This window comes from Cetorhinus maximus, chromosome 14, assembly GCF_964194155.1.
Source record: "Cetorhinus maximus chromosome 14, sCetMax3.hap1.1, whole genome shotgun sequence".
NCBI classification, from domain to species: Eukaryota; Metazoa; Chordata; class Chondrichthyes; order Lamniformes; family Cetorhinidae; genus Cetorhinus; species Cetorhinus maximus.
The window spans coordinates 32,548,981-32,566,704 of record NC_135892.1 but is presented as its reverse complement, the minus strand read 5'-3'; the positions used below and the strand labels follow the sequence as shown (position 1 = coordinate 32,566,704).

Here is a 17,724-nt window from a genome sequence, read left to right as displayed (position 1 = left end):
AGAGACCAGAAATGCAACCAGAGCTTACCAGGTGAAGTGTTGCTGACTTCTGGTTCCCTGAGGAAACTGGAAAGGGGAAGAGGCTACACCTAGTTATTCCCTGTATTTGGGAGGCCACTTAAAATATATATATATTTAAAATTTTCCCTGGTCTTTAGGTCCAGGACATGGACCCCTCTGCCCTCCCCCTAAGGAAGCTCAACATTTGATCAAGCATATCTCCATCAATATTACAGTGGGTCCCAACTGATAGCTGGGGTGAGCCCCAGCTTAGGGAGGCACTGCCACCATCTCTGCCTCTTCTTATGTCAATGACCTTGCAATAGCAGGTGGAGATTACACACTTACAAGGCCAATTGGCTCTGGGCGGTTCAGGACTGGAGCTGGCAGTTTCACCTATTTAAAAAAAGGCTTTACTTTGTTAAAACAGATGCACAGAAGAGAAACATTGCTTGATTGATAGTTTTGCAAGCTATTTTCTGTCATCCATTTTGTCACTAGCTCGATATTTACACAAGACAACGAGGTGTCAAGTTTCCGTTATTGGTACTTCCAGCATTTCAACTTCTAGCATTTTCACACATGCTATTGTTACAATAGGGTTCATTTGTTCTGTACAGAGTATATGCTGATCAAATGGGCATGGAAGTCCTATGAGTTGGCATGAAGTGTATGAGGGACCATTGGGAGTGGGTGGGGGGCATGGATTGACATGGGGAGTGGGTGTGGGGGGGAATGAGGGTTGAGGGCTGGAGGGCCTAATATTTAACAAAACAACTGGGACAAAGTCTCAGAATAAAGGGCCATCCAAACAGCCCTCCCTCGCCGCCATTCAGCAGCCCCTGTGGCTGCCTCCGAGCTGTGCCTGGGGGCGATGACCCTGACTCCATCTTTTATCTGCCCCGCCCAGAAAAAAATTGTGCCATTCAGGGAACAATTTAAAGGCATGCCCAAAAATTAGACAGCCCAGGATTGGTGTCGAGAATCCTGGAAACAGTACCCATCGGCCATTGTAATATATCTGCGTATCATTATAACCTCAGCTCGCCAGAATCATACCCCCACATCAAATTTATTGCCCACATCGACAAGAAAACACACCGGTGCAGAACGTGTCTTGACAAGTGTGATGTGCAGAATTCGGGACTTACCATCAGGGCCTTGCTCACATCACGGACATCTGAGGAGCAGAAGATGTTGGAGCCTGACAGCAATGGGACCCTGGAGGAACGTCTATCGCATGCTGGGTAGATTCTCATGGACATGGCTCCGCCGCGAAGCAACTCATGGAAGGTGGATATCACTGTTGAGGGACTGCTTTGGGACTTTAGTGTCTTGGCCATGGTCTGTTACAGATGATCGTTGAGGGGGTGGAGAGCAAGGTCCAGCTGTGTTTGGGAGAGGAAGATATTCCTGCGAGATGGGAGAGGAAGGTCTAGATTTGACTGGAAGAGGAAGGTGTGTCGGTGGGGGGAGGTGAAGTTGGGAGGGGGAGAACAAAGATGTCGGGAGGGTAAGGTTGGGAGGGGGTGGAGGGGATAACGGGGAGAATACAGCAACTGGTGAGGTAGGTGGAAGGGAAGAAGTCTGGAGAGAGGAAGGAGTCCGGGGGAGTAGGCAGGAATGTGGAGAAGGGTGGAGGAAGAATTAAGGGTGCAGGAAGGTGGAAGGAGTAAGGTCCGGGGGGGGGAGGGAAGAGGTCAGGGGGAAGAGTTTGGGAGAAGGAGTTCCAAGGGGGGAATGAGTCCAGAGGGGGAGATGTCCAGATGAACGTGCAAGGGAGGGGTCTCTGGAGTTCGATGACGACACCCTGGGGAGTGAAATGAGGGTGGGTGTGGTAGGAGGGAATGGTAAGATTGACAGAGGGCAGAGTGAGGCAGTAGAGTAGGAGGGTGAGGGTGTGACGGTATCGGTGTAAGGGACAGCAAGGGTGGTTGGTGGCATCTCAGAGGCAGACAGGGACCCAGGGGATGGAAAGGAGGAGGTTAGGGAAGTTAATGTGGGTGGGGGTGGGATTTTCAGGAAAGTAGGGAATGTGCACGTTCACCTGGACGTCCCGAAAGAAAAGGGTTGTGCTTTAGGTGATGGTGGGGAGGTGGAAGGTGATGCCAGGGGGTTCAGCAGTAATGGGGGAAAGGACATGGGTCGCTAAGGGAGGAGAAAGGAGGGGGGACATGAAGAAGAAGAATGTTAAATACACCCTGCTTGCAAATTGGAAAGTGAAAGAAGACTCGTGGCGGGCGGGAATAGGTGCTGCATGGGCGTTTGATCAGAGGGTGGGCGGAGATGCAGGTCAGCTCAGATGGACAAGTGAAAGCGAACCCCAGCAGGCAGCATTGAAAATGCTCAGGACATTGAGATGAGCGTGAAGGGGGAAGGATCCGGGTGCATGGGAGAATGCTTGCACAAGGCTCTGAAAGGCCCTGCCACACACACCATTCTCCCTCCAGAATTACTCGTGAGCCGGTTGCGTGCAGTTGAACTGCTACTGGCGGTGGGGTGGAGGGGGGCGGTGCGGGGATGACTTGTGAAGCCTGTAAATGAAGCTGAAAGACACCATTACACATTATTCAGTGAAAGTGAATATATTTTCAGATCATAAAGTGACAAAATGTGTTCACCCATGCAACCAACTAAGATCAGAATTTCTTAACTTTTCTAGGCCTTACACTTCTAGTGCTGCCCTGACATTCACAGCAGGGGTGGAGACAGCTTGTGCGATGGGTGGCCCGGTTGCCTCTGATGACTTTGGTGTGGGTCCTCTGGAGAGCTGAGACCTTGGGGGCCCTGGCTTGCTTTGACTGTCCCCCTGTGGGCCAGCTGCTCCCTCTGCGGTGACAGAGGATGAGGCTGAGGGAGGTCACAGGCAAAGGGGACTCGAAGGGCGTGGACAGCCTCTCAGATTCCTGAGTGGATGACCCTGGGCTGTCCAGTTGCCACTCCTCCTCCCTTCGGGTGCCTGAGTGCCCCAGGCTGACTCCTTGAGGGGACGGAGCACCTGGAGGGATGTCGAGGTTCCCTGTTTGCCTCTTGCGTTGCCACTGCAGGAACTCACCCGTGGCTACCGTGATGGAGTGCAGGTCTGCGCACATCTCTGTGTTCTGCTGGATCAGGGTCTACATGGCGTCTGCCAAACTTCCCCTGGAGACCTTCATACATGCACGTGTGGGCACCACTTTATCAGAGAGCAGGCGGACACACTCCTCTGACTCATGTGCCACTCTGTTGATGGCTTCAAACTTGATGTTCTCCCGCCTTCTGCTGCCTCTGCAGGATGAGCTGGATGGCTGAATCCAGAGGCTTGTCATCTGACTCAGACATCACAGGTGCCTCTGCCCCAGCAGTCCTCCGAGTGCCGGGGAGCTCGGCTGAACTTGCCTCCTCCTGCTCCGGGACACGTGCGCATGTGGTGACCATCAGATTGTGAACCCAAGTCTGCTCTAGACCTACAGTGAGGCGTGTGTCTCTGTGCTGGTCTAGGGTGTGGGTAAGCACTGTGACGCGTCCTGCAAGTTACTTATTTCTAGTTCTTCAATGGAGGAGGTGTCGACTTGGCTGGAGGCGAGGAAGTGGATGGAGCTGAGAGACTGGCTGCAAGTGTCGGTCATTTGGCAGAGCTCCCTATGAGGCAAAGTACAGATAATTAGTGCATGGCAGCAGAATCAAAAGCAGGAGAGAGAGCACTTGCATTTGCATTAAGAGAAGGCTGATGTGGTGCAGGATCCTCATGTGGGTGTTTTCCGCCGACCTCACCGTCGCTGCAGGCATGGTCCATGTCCTCACCAGTCAGCGCAATGGCACGCTTCTCAAAGTGAGCGAGGGGCATAATGTGGTCCACTCCATCCGTAGTCTGGCAACTCTCCATGCTGCTGTGAGCCAGCTTCTCCTGCATGAAACAGATGAAGAGAGTGTGAGAGGACACATGGCACTGCATGGAATGTTTGTGTGGTGAACCAAGCCCTGGACAGATTTAAGATGCAAACTCAAGATGATATAAGCCTGATGGCAATGTGAGAATGTGTGTGAGAGTTAGTGGTGTTGTCCCTTGAGGTGTGAGATCCCTGTGGATGTGTAATGGGTTTGTGAGTGTGAGTTGAGAGTGATGAGAAGGGTGACTACCCTTGTGGATTGGAGAAGACATTCATCCTCTTGTCGCACTGGGTGGCTGTCCTTTTCTGCAGGGCATTGGTGCTGAGCACTGTTGCCACCGCCTCCCATGCTGGATTGGTGTCCTTGCTTGCTGGCCGTTGCCCAGAGCAGGGTTAAAGGACATCACAGCAGGCCTCAATGGCACCCAGTAGGCACTTGAAGGATGCGTCACTAAACCAGGGGGCTGCAATCTTCTTGCCTTCCATGTCTTCTGTGCAGCAGTCATGGGCTGGAAGCACTGGGAGGTGTGCGTGCAGCTGCACTTTAAATATGGCTTCCGGTATGAGGAAGCAGCGAGGTGATGGCATGGTGGGCGAATGAGAGCCCGTCTGGCATCGGAACAGCATGTTTCTTGGGAATACATGATTAATGAAGCGGGATTGGGACGATACAGCGTGAAAAGCCACCATTGCGGCCGGTGGGTAAAACTTTTCACCCGCTACTGCACTTAATGCAAATCTGGGGGGGATTCTGCCCTAAATTCTATTGAGCTTCAAATAATGGCAGGCATGAGTTCCACAAGTAACATTAATTTTGGTATACAAAAACAGAATTACCTGGAAAAGCTCAGCAGGTCTGGCAGCATCGGCGGAGAAGAAAAGAGTTGACGTTTCGAGTCCTCATGACCCTTCCGCAGAACAGTTCTGCTGAAGGGTCATGAGAACTCGAAACGTCAACTCTTTTCTTCTCCGCCGATGCTGCCAGACCTGCTGAGTTTTTCCAGGTAATTCTGTTTTTGTTTTGGATTTCTAGCATCCGCAGTAGTTTTTTGTTTTTAATTTTGGTATGTCCATTCCAGGAATGGTTATGCAATTTGGACCTTTCCGGAAGCATGATAGTCTCTGTTGAATAAGCAATGGTCACCTGGCCCCTTGCAGCCATCTTAACAGTTCATCAGTGTTCATTTGCAACAAATAAAATACAGTTCCAGAAGCTCCCGTACAAACTCAGTCCATGAGTAAAGTTATAAATATGACATGCCTTTACTGGGCATGACATAAAACACATAGAATAATTGCAACTACAGCTTTTAGGCCATTCAACCCATTGGTGCTAGGTCTTCAACTTGAACACTGTAGCCTAATCCCCTTTCATATTCCTTTTTTTTTTAAACAAATATTCCTGTATAAATGATGCTAGAATCTCTACCTCAATAGTCACGTGGTGAAGCATTTCATGTCCTAGTGAGCCTCCATGTGAGAAAAATCTTCTAACTTCCCCCTTCAATCAACCTTTCACAACTCACCCACACCCTGTAATTTCTGAAAATAATCTGTTCAGATCTCCACCTAATCATCAAGGTTCCAGCAAAAAAAAGTGCATTTTGGCTTCTGTGTTTCAGTACATTATAATACTTCAAATGTATTTTATTGGCTATGATACACCTTGGGATGTCCTGAGGTCATGAAGGGCATCCTGAAGATCATAAATGCAATTAATTTTTTTCTTTGTTATTGTGTTTTTACTGCAGGTTTTACATTGCCGGTAGGATTCTCATCTCCATTGACTGGTATCACTGCTGCCCTGCCCCCAGGGGTCAATACACCTCCTTTTCAATTCCCTGGTCCATCTGCTAATGAAAGTTCTTCAAACATCAAAGGATCATTTTGCATTCCACTGGTCCAATTAGTGCAATCCTCAGCACAGCAAAGTTCATCTGCATCACCGCCAATTAACAGCAACTCTATTCAAACAGCAATACATCCACATCCATCTCAAGACACAGGTTAGTTAGTCAGAGATTGATGTAAATGGAAATATTCTTAGCTGATATGCAACAAGGCAAACGTTCTATTCTGCAAGGCTAGCCATACTGACTTAGAGCAGTGGAGTGGGAGCCAGTGCATCAGGTGAAGATTTGTATTGTTGGATTCTAATCCATTTTGTGTAAAGAGCTTTAGTTCAATGTTTAAATGCACGATACTGGGAGTATAGTGAGTGATGGGGCAAATACTCTGATGTTGTCATGGGAAATATATTTTTGCGCTCAGTTTAAACACATGAAATGGACAATGAGGGTCATGCCAGTTCAGTGACTATTTTTATAGGGAATTTCTCCAAAGGTGTACTTGAACAGTGGATTTATGAGTTAATCTTATTGGTTAATAATGGAACAGAGGAGGAGAAGGATGCCCATCCTTAGCCATGGAGAGAGCAAAACCTTGAAAATGTGACAGATGATATTGCTGTTGAAACATCATAATAGATAGCAAGAGTGATATTCAGGCTCTGATAGTTGAGTCCTTCAGCTATGTGCCCCATCTGACCAATGCATTGACACCCCTGTCTACATGCAAGGTTCAATGATCCTCTTTTTCATCAACATTGTCCTGTGCACAAAATCAATTACTATTGATGCCAATACCTTACTTTCCACCATCAGAAGAAAATTCCCTGGGTGCAGTTGAAATAAAGTCCAACTAAATGTAATTTTCTAAAAGTTAGTAGAGTACGTGCCTTGTGATTTTTGGCTTCCTCTTGGTAATCATTTGTAGTAACTAACCTTATGCAGCGGTACCAGCTGAGCAGTACAACAGCATTTCCAGTCAGGAATAGACCAATGGAGAATATTGAAGACAAAGAAGTTTTGGAAAATGGCACTTTCTTTCCAATCTCCCAGTTTGTTCAGATCAAATAGGTGAACTTCTTGAAGAGTGAAGCCCGTAGTTCCATAGCTGCAGAGTGATCATTCATGAGAGATGATGCCACTATTCATAGAAATTTTTTCACTGGCACCCTGATATAGATACCCCAGAAATTGTCATGCACTTTCGAGGTGGATTGTGTTTATGGTAAAGCACAATTGCCCTGGTCTAGGTTATGGGCTCTCTGCAGTCACTGTCACACTCTTCAGTTTGCCTGGAACATTTTCTAATGGCAATAAAAATGTTAGTGCTCAGATGGAAGCTTTTTTAAATGTAGTTCCCATCAGGACCAAATGTAAGATCTCATCAGTTGATGAACGATGTGAGCTGGTCTTCTAGCCAGCAGATTCCTGCACTTCCATGACCACATAAGTCTGCTCACTTATGCTTTGCAATTCATTTCATGCACAATATCTAAATCTTCCATGGTGGATGTACCTGAGTGAGTGGAGTAATTCATGAGGGCATTCGGTCATAAGATCGTATGATAATTATAGGTGAGGCCGACCCACGTTAACTCCTCCATTTAGAAAGATCCTAATGTCCTCCCATTGTAGCATCAAATTGATGCTTAAATGCTTCCATGTTTTTCCACATACTGATCACTCTTTGTATGAAGAATTTCCTGATATCTGCTTTTTAACGACCTTTTACTATGTTGAACTTGTGTCCCCTTGTCCTACTCCAGAACTTAGTTCAAAATCATTTCTGGGTGTCCTTTTTCCATATCCGTAATACTCCCATATATTTCTATAAGATCTTCACTCATACACCTCATTTGAAAGCTGTAAAACCCATGTTTCACCAGTGTTTCCTCATAACTCAAACTCCTATACAAGGGATTGGCCTCATGGCTCTTCTCTGTCCCAACTCCAACATGTAAATGCCTCCCTTGTTCCTTGGCCCCTGGAGCTGGCTGCTATAGTCAAGGTGCGGTGTAACCAACTGACCATAAAGTTTGATCACTATGTCGTTTGACTTTTATTCAATTGTTTTGGCTATATGGTTTAACATTATATTGGCTTTGTTGATTGGTTGAACATTTTTAAAACTGAGTTTACCAATACTTTCGTTTTAGTCATTATAACACCAATTATGGAAGACATATCTTACCTTATTCCTTATGTACAGCACCACACAGTTCTGTGTGTTAAATTTCATCTGGTATTGTTCTGCTCATGTATCTTTTTCCAACTTATTTTGAGCTGTCTCTTCTTATTTCACTGTCCCTTCTAAAGATTTGGCCACTTTGCAATGAGTTTCATAATTCAGGTCATGTAAATTAGAGATGACAGTGCTCCCACCAATAAGCTCTAAGGCGCCACACCCAATACTACTTTCGTCCCCATCCCCCCACTCACATCTCTGCTAATGAATACCCATCATTCCTTACTCTTAAGCCATTTTGTCCATTGCTATTATTTATCTTGAATACCCACAGGTTTGAGTTTAACCTTTTATGTGGAACTTTGTCCAACGTCTTTTGTAAATCAAATTATACTGTTGTATATAGGGTTTTCCAAAGTCCACTTCAGTTGTTCCTTTCTCAAATAAGTCAGAGATTGGTCCTCCTCCTCTGAATCCATGCTGACTCCTATGTACTAGGATTTGTTTTGCAGATGATTTTTTTTATTTATTCACGGGATGTGAGCTTCGCTGGCTGAGCCAGCATTTATTGCCCATCCCTAGTTGCCGTTGAGAAGGTTGTGGTGAGCTGCCTCCTCGAACTGCTGCAGACCATGTGGTTTAGGTGCACCCACAGTGCTGTTAGGAAGGGAGTTCCAGGATTTTGACCCAGCGACAGTGAAAGAACGGCAATATATTTCTAAGTCAGGATGGTGAGTGACTTGGAGGGGAATTTCCAGGTGGTGATGTTCCCATCTACCTGCTATCCTTGTCTTTCTAGGTGGTAGTGGTTGTGGGTTTGGAAGGTGCTGTCGGAGGAGCCTTGGTGAATTCCTGCAGTGCATCTTGTGCACACACTGTTGCAACTGTACGTCGGTGGTGGAGGGAATGAATGTTTGTGGATGTGGTGCAAATCAAGTGGGCTGCTTTATCCTCGATGGTGTCCAGCTTCTTCAGTGTTTTGGGAGCTGCATTTCATCCAGGCAAGTGGGGAGTATTCCATCACACTCCTGACTTGTGCCTTGTAGATGGTGGACAGGCTTTGGGGTGTCAGGAGGTGAGTTACTTGTCGCATGATTCCTAGCCTCTGACCTGCTCTTGTAGCCACAGTATTTATATGGCTAGTCCAGTTCAGTTTCTGGTCAATGGTAACCCCAAGGATGTTGATAGTGGGGGATTTAGTGATGGTAATGCTATTGAACATCAAGGGGCGATGGTTGGATTCTCTCTTGTTGGAGATGGTCATTGCCTGACACTTGTGTGGCGCGAATGTTGCTTGCCACTTGTGAGCCCATGCCTGGATATGGTTTTTTTTCAACTAGAGGCATGGCAGGGCAGCTCAGTCCCATGTTATGTACTGCCTGCAACAGATGGGAAGTCCCAGATGCTCCCTGTGCTCTGACTGACCACGTGTGCAGGAAGTGCCAACAGCTGCAGCTACTTGAGCTCCGAGTTTCATAGCTTGAGCGGCAGCTGGAGGTACTGAAGTGCATCCGCGAGGCTGAGAGTTTCATGGATAGCATGTTTTTAGACGTGGCCACCCCACAGCTTACAGAAGTGCAGACAGAGAGGGACTGGGTGACCATCAGTCAGCAAAAAGGTGTCAGGCAGGTAGTCAGGAAATCCCCAGGGTACATCTCGCTCGAGAATCGTTTTTCTGTGTTGGAAAATGGTGAGAATGATGGTTCCTCTGGGAAGTGTAGCCACACTCATGGCACTGTGAGTGGCTCAGCTGCACAGGAGGGGGAGGAAAAAGAGGGGAAGAGCAATAGTGGTAGGAGACTTGATTGTAAGGGGAACAGACAGGCGTTTCTGTGGCTGTAGACGTGACTCCAGGATGTTATGTTGTCTCCCTGGTGCCAGCGTCAAAGATGTCACTGAACGGCTGTGCAGGGCATTCTAAAGGGGCAGGGCAAACAGACAGAGATCGCGGTACATATTGGTACCAACAACATAGGTAGAAGGAGGGATGAGGTCCTGTAAGCAGAATTTAGGGAGCTAGGAAACAGATTAAAAAACAGGACCTCAAAGATAGTAATCTCTGGATTACTTCCAGTGCTACGCGCTAGTGAATATAGAAATAGCAGGTTAATCCAGATGGAATGCGTGGCTGGAGAGATGGTGCAGGAAGGAGGGCTTTAGATTGGGACTGTTTCTGGGGGCCGGTGGGACTTGTACAAGGCGGACGGGTTGCACCTGAACCGGAATGGGACCAACATTCTTGCGGGGAGGTTTGCAAGTGCTGTTGGGGAGGGTTTAAGCTAATTTGGCAGGGGGATGGGATCCTGAGAGCAGGTTCAGCAGGGGGAGATGCACCGCCAAAATTAGAAGAGAGAGCAAGTGAGTCTGGAAGGCAAAGAAACTATAGGCTAGTTAAAGCACAAGGGAGTTTGGCATGATTAGATGGTATTTATTTTAATTTAAGGAGTCTGATAAATAAGGCAGATGAGTTGAGGGCACAAATTAACACATGGAAGTATGATATCATTGCTGTCACAGAGACATGGCTGAAAGAGGGGCAGGATTGGCTGCTCAATATTCCAGGATATAGGGTCTTCAGGTGAGATAGGGAAGGAGGTAAAAGAGGAGGGGGTATCTCAATATTGATCAAGGAATCAATTACAGTAGTAAGGAGGGATGACATCTTAGAAGTTTCCTCAAATGAAGCAATGTAGGTAGAACTGAAAAACAAAAAAGGAGCAATCACATTGCTGGGAGTGTACTATAGGCCCCCAAACAGTCAGAGAGAAATAGAAGAGTGGATATGTAGGCAAATTTCAGAGAAGTGTAAAAATAATAGGGTAGTAATAGTGGGGGATTTCAACTTCCCCAACATTAACTAGGTTAGTCATAGTGTGATAGGTTTAGAGGGAGCGGAATTCTTAAAATACGTCCAGGAGAGCTTCTTAAGCCAGTACATAGGAGGTTCTGGACTTAATTTTAGGGAATGAAGCCGGGCAAGTGGTAGAGGTATCAGTGAGGTAGCATTTTGTAGGTAGTGATTATAACTCCGTTGGATTCAAGGTTGTTATGGAAAAAGACAAGGATGGGCCAGAAATCAGAGCTCTAAATTGGGGGAAGGCTGATTTTAATAAGATCAGATATGATTTGGCCAGAGTGGATTGGAAGCAGCTATTTTTAGGTAAATCTGCATCTTTCAAGAAAGAAACAGGGAGAGTACAGGGCCAACATATTCCAGTGAATACAAAGGGTGGGACCAACAAATCCAGAGAACCCTGGATGTTGAGGGATATACAGGATTGGATAAAGAGAAAAAGGGAGGCTTATGGCAGATTCCGAGGGTTCAAAACAGCAGAAGCCTTTGAGGAGTATAGAATGTATAGGGGGGAACATAAAAAGGAACTTAGGAGAGCAAAAAGGGGGCATGAAAATATATTGGCAGGTAAAATAAAGGAAAATCCAAACTTATTTTGCAAGTACATTAAGAGTAAGAGGATAACTAGGGAAAGAGTAGGACCCATTAAGGACCATAGTGGTAATTTGTGTGTGGAGCCGGAAGAAGTAGGTAGGGTTCTAAATGAATAATTTGTGTCGGTGTTCACAAGTGAGAGGGATGACGTGGGTATGGAAATCAAGCAGATTGACTGTGATATAATTAAATAAATTAGCATAGAAAGGGAGGAGGATCTAAGTGGTCTGGCAGGCTTAAAAGTAAATAAATCTCCAGGCCCAGATGAAATGTATCCCAGGCTGTTGAGTGAGGCAAGGGAGGAGATAGCAGGGGCACTGGCAATTATTTTCAATACCTCTCTGGCCACAGGAGAGGTGCCAGAGGACTGGAGGACAGCCAATGTGGTACTGTTATTCAATGAGGGAGGAACCAAGGAATTACTGGCCAGTTAGTCTAACCTCAGTGGTGGGTAAACTATTGGAAGCAATTCTGAGGGACAGAATTAATCTAAACTTGGAGAGGCAGGGATTAATCAAGGACAGTCAGCATGGTTTTGTTAAGTGGAGGTCATGTCTAACCAATTTGATTGAATTTTTCGAAGAGGTGACCAGGTGTGTAGATGAGGGCAATGCTTTTGACGTAGTCTCCTTGGACTTCAGCAAGACTTTTGATAAGGTCGCGCATGGAAGACTGATAACGAAGGTAAGAGCCCATGGGATCCAAGGCAATTTGGCAAATTGGATCCAGAATTGGCTGAGTGGCAGGAAGCAGAGGGTGATGGTTGAGGAGTGTTTTTGTGACTGGATGCCTGTGTCCAGTGGGGTTCCACAGGGCTTGGTGTTGGGTCCCTTGCTGTTTGTGGTATATTATAAATGATTTAGACTTGAACATAGGAGGGAGGCAAGGGAGGAGATTGCTGGGGCCTTGACAGAAATCTTTGTATCCTCACTAGCTATGGGTGAGATCCCGGAGGACTGGAGAATAGCCGATGTTGTTCCATAGTTTAAGAAGGGTAGAAGGAATAATCCAGGAAATTACAGGCCGGTGAGCCTTATGTCAGTGGTAGGGAAATTATTGGAGAAGATTCTTCGTGACAGGATTTACTACCATTTGGAAGCAAATGGGCGTATTAGTGAGAGGCAGCATGGTTTTGTGAAGGGGAGGTCGTATCTCTCTAACTTGATCGAGTTTTTCGAGGAAGTGACAAAGATAATCGACGATGGAGGGGCAGTGAATGTTATCTACATGGATTTCATTAAGGCCTTTGACAAGGTCCCTCATGGCAGACTGGTACAGAAGGTAAAGTCGCACGGGATCAGAGGTGAGCTGGCAAGATGGATACAGAATTGGCTTGGTCATAGAAGACAGAGGGTAGCAGTGGAAGAGTGCTTTTCTGAATGGAGAGATGTGACTAGTGATGTTCCGCAGGGATCAGTGCTGGGACCTTTGCTGTTTGTAGTATACGTAAATGATTTGGAGGAAAATGTAACTGGGCTAATTAGTAAGTTTGCAGTCGACACTAAGGTTGGAGGAGTTGCAGATAGTGAAGAGGATTGTCAAAGGATACAACGGGATATAGATCGGTTGGAGACTTGGGCGGAGAAATGGCAGATGGAGTTTAATCCGGACAAATGCGAGGCAATGCATTTTGGAAGGTCTAATACAGGTAGGAATTATACAGTAAATGGCAGAACCCTTAATTGCATCGACAGGCAGAGGGATCTGGATGTACAGGTCCACAGGTCACTGAAAGTGGCAACACAGGTGGATAAGGTAGTCAGGAAGGCATATGGCATGCTTGCCTTCATCAGCAGGGGTTTTGAGTATAAAAGCTGGGAAGTCATGCTGCAGCTGTATAGAACCTTGGTTAGGCCACACTTGGAATATTGCGTGCAGTTCTGGTCACCACATTACCAGAAGGATTTGGAGGCGTTGGAGTGGGTGCAGAGGAGGTTTACCAGGATGCTGCCTGGTCTGGAGGTAATAACCTATGAGGAGAGGTTGGAGAAACTTGGATTGTTCTCACTAGAGCGACAGAGATTGAGGGGCGACTTGATAGAAGTTTACAAAATTATGAGTGGCATGGACAGAGTAGATAGTCAGAAGCTTTTTCCCAGGGTGGAAGAGTCAATTACTAGGGGACATAGATTTAAGGTGAGAGGAGAAAACTTTAGAGGAGATGTGCGGGGCAAGTTTTTTACGCAGAGGGTAGTGAGTGTCTGGAATTTGCTGCCAGAGGAGGTGGTGGAAGCAGGTACGATAGTGGTGTTTAAGAGGCAGTTTGACAAAACATGAATAGGATGGGAATAGAGGATACGGACCCCAGAAGTGCAAAATGTTTTAGTTTGACAGGCAATATGATCGGCGCAGCCTTGGAGGGCCGAAGGGCCTGTTCCTGTGCTGTACTTTTCTTTGTTCTTTTGGTTGATCAGTAAGTTTGTGGATTACATGAAAATTGGTGGGGTGGTAAATAGTGAGGAGGATAGCCTTAGATTACAGGAGGATATAGACAGGCTGGTCAAATGGGCTGATCAGTTGCAAATGGAATTTAATCAGGATAAGTGTGAGGTGATGCACTTGGTCAGGACAAACAAGACAAGGGAATACATGATGAATGATAGGACCTTGGGAAGTACCGAGGATCAGAGGGACCTCGGTGCGCATGTCCACCAGTTCCTTAAGGTAGTGGGACAGGTAGATAAGGTGGTTCAGAAGTCAAAAGGGATACTTGCCTTTATTAGACGAGACATAGAATATAAGAGCAGGGAGGTTATGCTGGAACTGTATAAAACGCTGGTTAGGTCACAGCTGGAGTATTTTGTGCAGTTCTGGAATCCGCATAATGAGAAGGATGTGATTGCACTGTGGAGAGTGCAGAGGAGATTTACCAGGATGTTGCCTAGGCTGGAGAGTTTTAGTTATGAGGAGAGATTGGATAGACTGGGGTTATTTTCCCTGGAGCAGAGGAGATTGAGGGGGGACATGACTGAGGTGTATAAAATTATGAGGGGCATAGATAGGGTAGACAGGAAGGAACTTTTCCTCGTGGTGGAGGGATCAATAACCAGGGGGCATAGATTTAAGGTAAAGGGCAGGAGGTTTAGAGAGGATGTGAGGAAATATTTTTTCACCCAGAGGGTGGTGGTAATCTGGAACTCACTGCCTGAAAGGGTAGTAGAGGCAGAAGCCCTCATAACATTTAAGAAGTATTTGGATGTGCACGTGTAATGCCATGGCATACAACGCTATGGGCCTAGTGCTGGAAAATGGGATTAGAATAGTTAGGTACTTGTTTGACCGGTGCAGACTCGATGGGCCGAAGGGCCTTTTTCTATGCTGTAGACCTCTATGACTCTATGATTCTATGACTCAAGTACCACCTGATAGCACTGTTGATGACCCCTTCTGTTACAGTTTGATGGGGCGGTAATTGGCCGGGTTGGATTTGTCCTGCTTTTTTTTGTGTACAGGACATACCTGGGCAATTTTCCACATAGCTGGGTAGATGCTAGTGTTGTAGCTGTACTGGAACAGCTTGGCTTGGGGCGTGGCAAATTTTGGTGCACAAGTCTCCAGTACTATTGCCGGACTATTGTCAGGGCCCATAGGCATTGCAGTATCCAGTGCCCTCAACTGTTTTTTGATATCACGTGGAGTGAATTGAATTGGCTGAAGGCTGGCACCTGTGACGCTGGAGACCTCCAGAGCAGGCCGAGGTGGATCGTCCACTCGACATTCTGGCTGAAGATTGTTGCAAATGCTTCAGCCTTATGTTTTGCACTGCTGTGCTGGACTCCTGCATCATTGAGGATGGGGATATTTGTCAAGCCTGCTCCTCCAGTGAGTTGTTTAATTGTCCACCACCATTCATGACTGGATGTGGCAGGACTGCAGAGCTTAGATCTGATCTGTTGGTTGCGGGATTGCTTAGCTCTATCTATCACTTGCTGCTTATGCTGTTTGGCACGCAAGTAGTTCTGTGTTATAGCTTCACCAGGTTGACACCTCATTTTTAAGTATGCCTGGAGCTGCTCCTGGAATGCCCTCCTGCACTCTTCATTGATCCCCTGGCTTGATGGTAATGGTAGAGTGGGGGATATGCCAGGCCATGAGGTTCCAGTGAGAATGATGAAAAGAGTGACTTACCCTGGTGGAATGGAGGAGATCATTCATCCTGTTGCAGCACTGGGTGGCTGTCCTTTTCTGAAGGACATTGGCGCTGACTACTGCTGCCACCGCCTCCCAAGCCGGATTGGTCATGTTGCTCCCCATCCTGTGGCCAGAGTGGGATATAGGACATCCCAGCGGGCCTCCACAACATCCAGCAGTCATTCGAGGGACCCATCATTAAACTGGGGGGCCGTGGTCTTTTTTCCTTTGCCGGCCATGTCTCCCGGGAAAGCAGTGGTGAGCTGGTAATGATGAGCGATGTGCTGGCGGCTGCCTTTTAAACATGGCGGCTGGTGTGATGCAACGACAGGGTGATGGCGGGAGGGCAGATGAGAGCCCGTTCGCCATGGAAACGGCGTGTTTCCCGGGAATGCATAAATAATGAGGCAGGTTTGGGACAACACGATGTGGAAACCCGCCATAGTGGCTGGCGGGTAAAACATCCCGCCCGTTACTGCACTTAGTGCAAATCTGGGAAAATTCTGCCCAATAATTCAGAATATTTACCATTTTTTGCTCAGCCTCAGTTTTAAAGGTATTTGCTTGTTTTATGGTATCTATATCTTCTCTCGCTGCCACCTATGTTTAGCCTCTGCTGTATTGCTTTTTCTAGCTGTCTTGGTTTTTTTGATATTTTTGTTCAGCATGTTTCTGCATATCCTTACTTGCAACTCAGTACACATCATCCCCTTTGTGGCTGTGGCATTTGTGTAGGTAATTTTTCCTCTTTATGTCTCACTTTTAATTTGTTTATCAATCTAATTAGGGTCATGTTTGTTTTGGGAACCTGTTTATCTTTAGTACATACTTATCTTGCATGCTTAACATTGTACCTTGAAGATGCTCTACTTGTCTTCAACTGAACAACTCTCCCAACAATCCATTTGCTTTAGTTGCCCCTTATTTTTTGAAGTTACCCTTTAAGAGTTATACCTGTCTTTTGATTATGTTAAATTCTGTGGTTACTATTCCATATCTATTTCATGTACGTTATCCGCTTCAATCACACTGCTAAGAGTATACTATAGATCATGAAACAGGCAGATAGAAGAACAAATTTGTAGGGAAATTGCTGAGAAGTGCAGAAGCAATAGTGCAATAATGGTAGGACATTTCAATCCTAATATCAACCAGGATAAAATTAATGCAAAAGATGTAGAGGGTCCATAATTCTTAAAGTGCATTCAGGAGAATTTTTTTCGCTGGTACATAGCAAGCTCAACGAGTTAGTTTCGAGAAATGAAGCTGGGCAGGTGGAAAGAGTTTGAATAGCAGATTATTTTGGTGGTAGCATCATAATTTAATTTGATTTTGCCTAGTAATGGAAATGGATAACGATAGACCAAGACTAAAAGTTTTAAACTGGGGAAAGGCCAATTTTACTAAGGTGAGATTTGATTTGGCAAAAGCAGATTGGAAATGGCTACTTAAATGTTAAGCAGCACCAGAGCAGTGGGAGGTATTCAAGGACATAGAAAGTGTTCAAACAAATATTTTACCAGAAAGAAAAATGGTAGGACTCACAAATCTAGACCCCCTTGGATGTCAAGAGCATACAGATTAGGAGAAAGCAAGAGAGTATCAAATACTGAGAACTCAATGGTGGAGAAAGCCTAGAACTCTACAAAAAGCTCAAGGGAGAAAGTATAAGGGAAATTGGAAAGCGAAGAGAGGATAACTAAGGATATAGTAGGGTCTCTCTGCCTCTCAGGCTTCCTCTCTTCTTTTAAGATACTCCTTTTTGATCAACCTTTTTGGCTATATGTCCTGAGATCTCCTGTGGCTCAGTGCTTTTTATTAATACTGTTCTTGTTAAGCATCTTGGGATATTTTACTACCTTAAATGCATTACATAAATGCAAGTTGTTATTGTTAATAACATAAGAAGGTAAGAAATAGGGACAGGAGTAGTCTTTTGGATCTTTGAGCCTGCTCTGCCAATTAACAAGATCACGGCCGATCTTCTACTACCACTTTACCTTCCTGCACTTTCCCCATGGTGAGCTGCAACTATCAACCACGCGGCAGTTGGTAGAGAGCCAGAACAAACCCCAGATATGGAGCATAGCTGCAAAATAAGCAGGTTCTCTCCTGATAAATAAGCAGGCATGGATGGCAGTGGCAGGGTGTTTAGGATGGGATAAGGCTGAGGATGGTGCTTCTACATCATTCAAAATACCCCCCCACCCCCCCCCCCCTCCTCCCCCACCACATAAAGCTACT

General features: G+C 46.1%; 1 protein-coding gene across 1 annotated transcript in view; it reads left to right on the top strand.

The window, feature by feature from the left end:
- LOC144689571 (uncharacterized) overlaps positions 1-17,724 on the top strand; it is a 318,797-nt gene that overhangs the window by 38,121 nt on the left and 262,952 nt on the right. Inside the window, exon 3 of the mRNA XM_078556753.1 lies at positions 5,621-5,875. Within this exon, the coding sequence (XP_078412879.1) occupies positions 5,621-5,875 (255 nt within the window). The remainder of the gene's footprint in view (positions 1-5,620; positions 5,876-17,724) is intronic.